Raw genomic sequence first — 10,470 nt, 5'->3', positions numbered from 1 at the left:
CCTGCGGGGCGGGCGCTGCGTGAGGGGGTACGTGCCCCCGCCGGGCCGCCCGCCCGCCGCGGAGGACCCCGGTTCGCTGGCAGCCTCGGGCGCCGCCTCGCCTCTGCGGCCGCCGGGAGCGTGTTTGGGGGTGTCGTGGGGTGGGGGTGTCGCTGCTTCCCCCCGCGGAGCCTCTCACAGCGTGACCCGGCAAGCCGTCCGCCGGGGCGGCGGGGGGCGGCCCAAAATAAGGCTCGGCTGGAGGCTGAGGAGCCGAAGCAGAGGCGGCCTTGGTAGCCGGGGCGGGGGGGCTCTGGCCTTCGGGAAGCGGTGTGGGCGCCCGCTGTGCTGCGTGGGTGGCCCTTCCTCCTCCCTCTCCCCGCAACCGGAGCTGCGGGGGGGGCGGCCGGTGCCTCGGGGTGCGGTGGTCCGCGCCCTGGGTCTGAGCGCACATTTCCCCTTGGCAAGAAGTGCCGTTGCTGTGACGCATGAGCCTGTCGCCTTAAAAAGTGTGTAATTAGTGGTACAGAAACGAACTGCTCGATTCCAGACGCGCGTAGAGAACTCACAGCGGTTCTGCTGAAGTTCTTACCTGCTTGGAACTGCACTTGCTTGCTGATCCAGTTGAGATCTTGCCCTAGCTGTGGTAAGCTTATTTAGAGCTCTTGGGCTGAAAGGAAGTCTTTGATGTAGTAGAAGCTAAACTATGTGCGGAAAACAGCCAGAAGGTGCCTAAGAATGAGGATTAGTTTAAATAACTATTGCCTTGGCAGTGGTATTGAACAGGTATTGTGTTACTGCGTCTGTGTTAATTGCTAATGAGCAGACAGTAACTTGATTTTAGATAGGTGATGCTTTCACATGAAGTACCATGAGACTGTCACAGAAGCATGTTCAACTTCTAGAACCCTTTAACTGAAGATTAAAATAACTACTTTTAGATAACATCGCTTGTGCTTCTAGTGTGGCAACTCTTTCTTCTTGGAGCAACTCCTGTCAGTACAGTGTATTGTGTGGGTTTCTAGACAGGTTCTGTCTGTTTGTGTGGTTTGCTCCATTTTGTCCTCCTCCTTTACAAGCATCACATCATAATATGTCCGTGCTGGGACATGTACAAAGTCTTCCTGAGCAAGTATCGTCCTTTCCTACAGGAATCTAGTTTTCATTGCTAGAGGGAGATATCTTGAAATACTAGCCAGTGCAGTGCTTTTTACCAGCCTTACTATTTGTTGTGAAGAGAAAGCTTCCTATGCAACCAGTGGCTGCTGACTCAGCCTTAACATTAAATTGGGCAGTGCCAGTACTGCTTCTGCTGCTTGTTGAGCTGCAGCAGAGTGACAACCAACCATGTTCTGCTTATTGTGTATTGTTGCACTTCTGGGCTGTGTACATGGCAGGAGGCCCCAGCATGAGAAGAAATCAAAGCAAAAAGCAAGTGGGTGTTATCAATAGTTCTGCACCGTGGTCAGGGATGGTGCTTTAGGTCTTCATAGACCGCTTTGTGAGAAACTTTTTGCTCATACTCACTTCTAGCAGTTGGGCAAAGTTGATAGTTTGTATATTGGTAGTTAGGTGGCCTTTTGTGGTTAAGTATTCTGCAAAACGCTTTTAAGCAGGCATGCGGGCAGAACGGTAACCTGGGTTCTCTGCTCTGTTGGAAACAACCCCTATGTGAAGATAGATGCTGTAATAGTGTGAGAAGGTCACTCTGGCATAGGTCTCCTAGAAGAAGATAAAAGCAGAGCATCTCAATGCTATTTTTTATAACTCCTTAAAGGATAAGATTCAATTAGCACTCAAGTACTGCTCCAGTAGTCCTAATGAGTTCAATGGAAGTGCCTTGCAGTAACATCTCATCTTTATAGGAGACACTAAATATTGTTCTTGTGGTGTTTTCATGGTATACCAGTGACTGTAGAGACTACCATACAAGCCTTTCAACAGCACAAGGCGTAAAGATGAGCTGTGAAAGGCAGTTTAACCTATATCAGCTAATTAATGAATAAAGTAATGATGGCAACACCACTGAACAGATGTCTGCTCTCAAGTGGCTAGTAGCTTTGCATATAGGCAGCAAAATTCATATAGATTAACTTGCCAGTAGTATTTTATGGCTAATAAAGCCAAACTAAACTATTAAGTTTCTCCCTCAGTGCTGATGGTCTGGCTTGGTACCTCAAAACCAGTGGGTGGGAATTTTGGAGCTCTCTTGGTAGTGGGTCAAATAAACTCCCTCTGCAGGGGGTGTGCAGATGTGCAAAGTACAGTTATAAGTGCATAGTAGTGAGTGCCTGTGTGTTGATTTCTTTCCATACTCTAAACTTGCCACTCAGACTTATGTTGGTGCTTGCTCAGCTCCATTATAGAGCAAATCCTGTTGCTTAGAACAGTTTTTCAAGATTGTGCCAAGTTCTATTAAGAGCCTCTTTGCTGCCAGCTTCACTTAGGCACTTCATTTAGCTTGTTAGTTAAAACTTTAGGTTCTGTATCACTTGTCTGATGAGTAACTGCATGCAGATTCACTTTCCAGCCCCAATTGTAGGAACATTTTCATGCGAATGATCCTTCTAACCATGACTAATAGCCAGACAGTCATTCTTCTGCATCACTGCATGCTTCAAGCTTACAAAGTGTATTTGAAATTGGAGGCTTGGCCAAAATGGCAGTCTTTGGGGACTAAACCAGTGAAGCAGACAGACCTTTCTTAGCCATGTTACTATGCATGTCACTCTACTGCTAATATTTGCTGTAAGAGTACAAACAAATCAGCGATTTTAACCTAATGACTATTTGGGGGGAGAAAAATCATGCAAGTAATTTTACGTAGTGATTCAGCTTTCCATGTATCTTAAGCTGTTTAAGATTCTGCTCATGTACATAACTGGCCTTGCTGCATACAAGAGTTGTGGATTTGGATCAGCTTCTTGGTTCCCTTCCCAAACAGTTTTTTTTCTTCCTTCTCATCAATATCAAATGGAAACTGCAGGTTCTTAATGTGTTGAAAGTGCATTGCTGTTCATACCTGCTGTGCATGTGGGATGTTGACAAATGATAGGGGTAATGATAGGAGTATGTTTCTCTTAGGTGAGACATTTGAGAGATAGCTAAAGAAATATTGTGTGGGAGAGGGTGAAAACGAAGGATGAGCTTTGCTTTGGTTTTTTTTCCCCTATCCTTGATAGGTAGGCCAGCAAAATGAGCTCTAAGTGTACTCTTAGCTTTTGTCTGGATGATTCTCAGTGCTGCATTCTGTGTCCCCCTGAAACAGTATCACTCAGCTTCAGATAAAGTATTACAGACTGATAATACATTAACATATATGATTTTGATCTTTCGCTAGACACTGGTAGAACTGATTCACTGAGGAAAATTATACCTGCCCCAGTAACAACAAACTGTGCTGTGTTGGCTCAGACAAGTGGATACACTCCTGTTTAAAGGAGAAGGTAGCTTCAGGGCCCAAAGGATTACTAGAAGGACTAGTACTGTTTTGTTTTGTTTTTCTAGTAGAACTGAAAAGCAGGCACAAACAAGACTATTGTCTAACCACTGCTGGAGAAGGCATTTGTATCCTGTGTCTGTGGTAGATTGCAGGTGACTGATCCAGTCTGTTCTTCTGAAACATGCCAGAAAGGGGTTGCTTAGTCTCTCTGTCAAATTCTTTGAAAACAGATTCCCTCTGTCCCTTTGCTGTTTGAGCAAAAGGTAGGGAAAAACTCTCTTCTCTGTATTGTTAGTGCTTTGGCAGTCTGTCCTGTTCCAGGCTTCTGTCCGTCTTGAATATTACAAGATCTGTCACTGTTACAGGCTTTTTGTTGCTTACCCAGTGTTCTCACTGTCTCGTCTCTTGCTGAGTGGCTTCTTATCTTACAGTAGTCAAAGAGCTCCCTGCATCAATTTTGGCTATGAGTGTGTGTGGTGCAATCAAGCTGCCTGTCCAATGCAGCAGAGTGTGAACAGTTTGTGGGACCAATCAAAACCTCTGTTGGTATAGGAAAGCTAACTACGTGAGGCCAATAATGTTCTTTGCAATCATTAACTGACTTTAGAAATCTAGATTCTGCAGTATCTGGTAAACCTAGTGTGTCAGGTAAAGATGCTAAACTGGAGATACTAAATTTGGACCACCTCTTCTTTTAGTGTTTTTAGCAGCAATAAATTGTGTATTGCATCAGTCTTTTGAGGCTGCTTTTAAAATTGCTTCTTGATACGTCTTAAAAGCGCGTATTTAAATAGGACATTAAAATTGTTTTTTGCCTGTGCTGAGCTGTGCTGCATCTGGGTCTAGTTGTAATAACATTAAAAAAAAAAAAAAGGCAAAACTACTTCAGATTGTGATGCTGTCAGTGTGGAAAAAGATTAGTTAAGACATAACTTAATAACTGCATTCTGCAAGAGACCTGGTGAGTAGCATTATCACTTGCCCAAAGGTCTAAGGCTCCCTGTCTACTAGAGAGCTGTAAAAATAGCTATGCTAACAGGTTTTGTTTTCTCCCTTCTTTGAAAGATGTAGATACTCCTTTTTTTTTGTAGTTCAAGAGCAATGGTAAGATGAGAATTGGCTAGTGATGTTTTATAGTTGCGTGTGAATTTCTTGTCCTGGTTGTGGCTGGGATAGAGTTAATTTTCTTTCTAGTAGCTGGTATAATGTTATGTTTTGGATTCAATATGAGAAGAATGTTGATAACACACTGATATTTTCAGTTGTTGCTAAGTAGTGTTTAGACTAAGTCAAGGATTTTTAGCTTCTCATGCCCAGCAAGCAAGAAGGCTGGAGGGGCACAAGAAGTTGGGAGGGGACACAGCCAGGACAGCTGATCCAAGCTGGCCAAAGGGGTATTCCATACCATGTGATTTCATGCCCAGTATATAAACTAGGGGGAGTTGGTTGTGGGGGGATCACTGCTTGGGAACTAACTGGGCATTGGCTGGGGAGTGGTGAGCAACTGCATTGTGCATCACTTGTTTTGTATGTTCCCATCCTTTTATTAGTGTTGTCATTTTATTATTGCTACTATTATCATTGTTATTTTCTTCCTTTCTGTTCTATTAAACTGTGCTTATCTCAACCCATGAGTTTTACTTTTTTTTTTTTCCCCCTGATTCTCTGCCCCATCCCACTGGGTGGGGGGGAAATCAGTGTGCGGCTGTGTGGTGCTTAGTTGCTGGCTAGGGTTAAACCATGACACTTCTTTATATTGTACTATTGTGTTTCTTAAAGATAAGGTCAAGAAGTTGTTGGAGTATCTGACTCCCCTTCAAGTCAAGGTTGGAGGGTCAGGTATCAGAGTTCAAGAGCTGGTAGTACCAGTCACTGATGGGTATCTGGGACCTTAATGTGAACTCGGATTCTGTTCCCCAGGGTTGGCAGCCAAAATAAGTCTCGGTTAATTCTGAAGAAATACTTGGGCTAATAGGCATACATAATTTTTTTTTTTCCTTATTGCCTGTGGAAACCTTACAGGGTAAAGGTGAAAATCTTATGAGGAAAAAGTAAGCATTTATTTGTTATGCTTGTAGCAAAGCTTGCTTTGTTTATGGTGTACAGTACTCCCAAGGCACACTTAGAACCTAGAAAACCGAGGAGCAAGAAAGCATGGGTATTTTATTATTTAACTGCTTTGTATGAGGAATTTTAATGCCTCTTAGTGGCATGACTGAGTGCTGGACTGTTGAAAACAGTGTGCACATTAAATGTGTTCTACAGAGGAAATAATTATCTTTCTCATACCAGTGTTAGTATTAAATAAGGGAGAAAAGTGACATAATACTAAGCCATAACTTATACCAGCATAAGAGATTGCAAAATCGGTTCTTTCATTTCTTTATTACAGATGAGTACTGAAGCAGAACAGCAGCTTCTCCATGATGCTAGAAATGGAAATGTTCAAGAGGTTAAACAGCTGTTGGATACCATGGACAAAGGAGAAATAAGATTTGATATCAACTGTAAAGGTTAGTAGCCTTCCTCGAATGTTTGTAATCTCACTGTTGAAGTCACATGTAGTGAAACTGTTGCTGATAGTATAATCTTGCTTTCTTTGGAGTGCTCAATAGAGTAATAAAAAAACACTTCAACAGCTGCTTTTGTCCTGTGACTCAAGGCCATAGTTACATAGGGAAGCGATCATAAAAGCAGAGTACAGATAGTTGTAATGTACAGAAAACCTCAGATTAATTTGCAGAACCTGGAAGTATCAACAAGACAAAGAATCAGTACCTCTTTTTGCCTGTGTTCATGCTTATGCCAACTTCAGAGCTTTATAATACTAAACAAAACTGACTGTGGTGACAGGGAATGGTTCAGGGAGGTAAAGAGCCTTTATCAGGGCTGCAGAGAAGATTAGGTCATTTATTTGTGCTCTCCTAGGTGTGATGATTTTGGGGGGGGGGGCGGCGGCAAGGCCGTGTTTCATTATCGTGTAGTAGGAGCAGCTACAGCTCTTGGCACTTTCAGGAATGGTTGGGACAAATGTATGCTTTTTACCATTAGCAGTATACTAGGTTACTTGGGAAAAGAAAGTAAAACTGTTGGTCAGCTGGATCTGGGTCTTTGGCCAACATTAAAGTTTTGCACATGCATAGCCAACATAGTTATGGCTAAGCAACTTGCTTGCTGAGCACTAAAACTTCAAACTGGGGCTGGATTTGCAAGCTTGCTAGCAATTGCAGACTGCCCTATTTCTTTATTCATTTAGTAGCTTTATATTTCTCTGTATTTACATGAGTGTGTTTCTGCTTGCTTCAAAAAGGTGGATGTGTATCCCGCTCTTTCTACACAGGCTGGTATTTCTTTGTTCAGCATTTAACTGTTAAGGAGCACTGAGAAGATAGTACTGCAAAGGGAGAGAGGAGAGAGCAACTACCTTTCCTCTCAGCCATGACAGAGGGAACACATTGCTCTAAAGAGCGCAGAAGCCTGTTATCTGAACAAGCTCTATCCCTTTCCCAAGTCTCATTCTTAATCACCAGTTTACTCATCCTTTGTTTGACTACTCAGCTGTGTCTGTGTTTTCCCAGTAGTTAATGTGCTCATCTCAGAAAAACAAGTTGTAAAACCAAAACCCGTGCTACTTCATCTTCAGGGAGCTAGTTTATAGGAGAATTAGACAGAGCTTGATGGAGCTGAAGTCCTCCACCCTCCCAAGTATGTCCTTTGCAAAAATTCATGACGCTGTGTATAGTGCCTAAACAGCTGGAATAAAAGCACCTTAAGATTCATGCAACAGTATCCATAAATAAGTTGCTGAAGTCTATTGTGCTTAGAAGAGGTTTCAGAGCTTCTCAGATGTGTTCTTAAACATAATCTGAAGTCAAGAAAGCATAATGAAATGGCATAATCTGCAGTCCTGTATTATATCAAGCAAACTGGTCTCTGGTCAGCATTCCTGCTCAAAGTCAAGTGTTAGTATTGTGAAAGTCTAGACCATAGAAGAGACTCAGCTAGTGAAGGGAAAGATGGTCCTTAGCTGTTACTCTTCCAGTTTAGCAATACATGGCCAGCCAGCTAATACATGCTTGCTAATGGGAGGTCTAGGAGGCTAGAGGGAACATGCTCATGATGGTTTAGGTTAAACAAAATAATTCTGAATATGGAATCCATACACAGTGAAATCTCTGCTTTCTAAGTTCTGATTCTTCTAAATGTTAGAGGACACAGAAGTGTAACTAAAATGTTCTCTGGGGGAACTGTTCTGGTTGTGTGAAACTTGAGTTAAATCTCTGTTCTTCCACAGTCAGTCTTCAGAGACTGACTGTTTCAATCACTCTGCTCCTGTAGAGTACTCCATTGGAAATAGTCTAAGACAAAGACAAATTCAGGCCGAACAGCCTTTGCAGCATGACTACCCCTGCTACTGTGCCTCCTTGCTAGCAAAACCACTATGTCTTGCTACAAATCCTGATCTGTTAAGTACTACCAGATAGTAATTGCATAACCACATGTTGATTAACTAAAATACAGGCTGTAGACTGTAACTGACTTTTTGCAATCCTCAGTCTTCCTTCTCTTCCCTACAGCCTTTTATCCTTCCGTCATTACCTTCTGGATAATCAGATGTCCCTAGAAAGTCAGGATATGGGGAGTGTCTTCAGTGCTACAGCAGTTCCTTCAGGACTTGCATCTGATGTGGCAATGACACTTGGCTTGGAATAAAGTACTTTTGGAGCAGGTGGGAGGCTGTACTGGAGGTAGTGTAAACTTCCCTCAGAGTGTGCCTTGAGAGACTAAGTCTGACACATTAATGTGCCTGGGTGTCAAAGCCTGCCTTCAACACCTTGTAAAACCTATCTTGCCTTTCCAAGGGTGAGCTTATATCTGAGGCTGTGCTCTAGATTTGCAAGTGTGACATCTGACAATAGTAATCCCAAACATCCCGACTTCAGCCAAAGTGAAGGAAGAGGAAATAAATCCAAGCTTCTTGTACTTGCTCTGTTGTGACTGGATTCTAGCCAGTCAATGCTTGCAGATAAGCAAGACTTGCTTGATGAGAATCTAGCCAAACAGTGTGAACTTCCATTTCCAGTTTTCTCAGTTCAGTGGTTTCAAAAGAGGATATCCACATTAAAACAGCCCTAAACCTGGGTTTCATCTGAAATGATCATGTTTTCTAAACCTGTCTATGTTGGCTCATTCTCCTTAAACACAAGAAAATAGAATATCCAGGACTTTGCAGAGTAAGAAAACTGTGAAATAAGGTCAGTGGTCAATAGTGCGTTATGGCAAAATACACATTTGGATGGCTGCACAGTAGCCTAGCAGACTACAACCAGGAAATGACTACCTCCATTCTCTAAACAAATGGTCACACTTGACACTTATAGTTAACTGGCATCAAAGCAAAGAACTGGCTGAGAGGGGTAGGGGATTTTTTTGTTGTTGTTGTGTTTATCCTACTTTCCTACCCTCGCATTCTCCCCAGTGTAATGATGTCCTGGTTTAAAATAATAATAAAAAAAAGTGCAAACACTTGTGGTCCCTTGAAGAGAAGTAACAAACACCCCAGGAGCTTGATAAGTAACTGGTTAGCTAATATCAGAAATGCCGACATTGAGTGGATGCAGAACAAGAGTCTGTGGCACTTTATTCAGTAAGAACTACAAATGTGGACAGATTCCTGACTTTTTTTTTTCTTTTTTTTCATGACCAGATTCCTTGGCAGCAGCACTGTCTTGTCAGTGCTGTAACTAATGACTGTCTTGGGCTAATTGTATGAATTCAGTGCAACTTGGACCTCTTTTGTGTTCTTTGAAAACCTTCTTCCTTACTAGACTGAGGGATGAATGATGTCTGTTTAGTATGTTATCCAGCATACATAGCCCCAGAGTTAGTAATTCACATGGTATTTCTCTCTTCTGTGGTACTTTAGCCCATCAGTGACATAGGGCAGGAACTTTGTTGTAGGCCAGGCTGGAATGAGGGGAAGATACTAAATCAGTGTTGGAACAACAGGAGTTGAGAAGAAAGAGAATCAAATAACTAAAGAAATAGCCAATAAAGAGCAGAAATGTTAGCTGGAAATGATTGTAAGAAATGGGAAAATATGTCAGCTGTGAACCACATTTTAATGTTAACTTGTAATATGAGAGCAGAAAGAATGATGAACTTGCAAGACCAGCAGTTCTCTCTTTCCTTGTGCTAGTGGCTTGTCTCCTCAGGGCAAACTTATGTTGTGCATGTTCCAAGCCTCAATGCTTGAGGATACACGAAAGGGGAAAACTTAATGGTGGCAGTAGTTTCAAAACACTTTCTAATGCCTTACTTTCATTTTGCTTCCAAATGAAAAAATGATAGCTTTCAGGTTGTACTCTGAATGCTGTGGGTCTGTTGTTTAGTAAAAACAAAGCACAAACCAGCTTTGCTTAATACAGTTGAGTGTTACAATTGGAAAGTAACACGAGTTGTTAACTTAGTAATCTCTAATGCTTTTAATATCTTGCTTTTAAAGAAGTAATTGTAGGATGGTTCTTGAATTTCATTCATACAGCCAGTCCTCCAGGGCATGCTTTAAATGCTCTTTAAAGCATAAATCATAATTTCCTTTGCCTGGTCACTTCTGTGCCTGCTTCCTGCTTGTGCTTATCATTCCTGCAGAGGCTTAGAGCTGTAGATGGTACATGAGTTCTACAGTGCACAGAGATTTCAGATCATGATACTTAGTAAGGCTGTCTTTGTTAAAATGAGTACAAGCACAAGACAACAAAATACCCTAACGTTAGGTCATCCCACCTGTTTTGTTGTGAATCCTCTGTTTGGCTGACGGGTTGTCCTACCTCTCATTTGTGTGCAGGAAATAAAATCAGGTAAACAAAACAGTTTTTTGATAAACAAGAGAAATGTGTACTTGCATGTGCTATTTTCATAGTAAAAGTAACTGAAGCTTCTTGCTGCTGTTGAAGAACAAGGTATTAAAACAAGTTTTATTCTCCATCAGACTACATGACTTTCTTCTTTAAGAAAGATTTTGTAGATTTGAATCTAACGTTCTCAAG

At 42.1% G+C, this 10,470-nt stretch overlaps 1 protein-coding gene across 3 annotated transcripts in view; it reads left to right on the top strand.

Moving 5' to 3' along the window:
* Nucleotides 1-417: 417 nt before the first annotated feature.
* Nucleotides 418-10,470, top strand: part of OSBPL1A (oxysterol binding protein-like 1A) — a 92,461-nt gene continuing 82,408 nt past the window's right edge. For all 3 annotated transcript variants that reach the window (XM_010574336.1, XM_010574334.1, XM_010574335.1), the window contains exons 1-2: nucleotides 418-625; nucleotides 5,812-5,934. In XM_010574336.1, coding sequence (XP_010572638.1) covers nucleotides 5,814-5,934 — 121 coding nt within the window. In that variant the 5' untranslated portion in view covers nucleotides 418-625; nucleotides 5,812-5,813. The remainder of the gene's footprint in view (nucleotides 626-5,811; nucleotides 5,935-10,470) is intronic.

This window comes from Haliaeetus leucocephalus, unplaced genomic scaffold (genome assembly GCF_000737465.1).
Source record: "Haliaeetus leucocephalus isolate CR32 unplaced genomic scaffold, Haliaeetus_leucocephalus-4.0 Scaffold428, whole genome shotgun sequence".
NCBI lineage: Eukaryota > Metazoa > Chordata > Aves > Accipitriformes > Accipitridae > Haliaeetus > Haliaeetus leucocephalus.
Note: the sequence above shows the minus strand (reverse complement) of the source record. Positions and strands in the feature narration are given on the sequence as shown.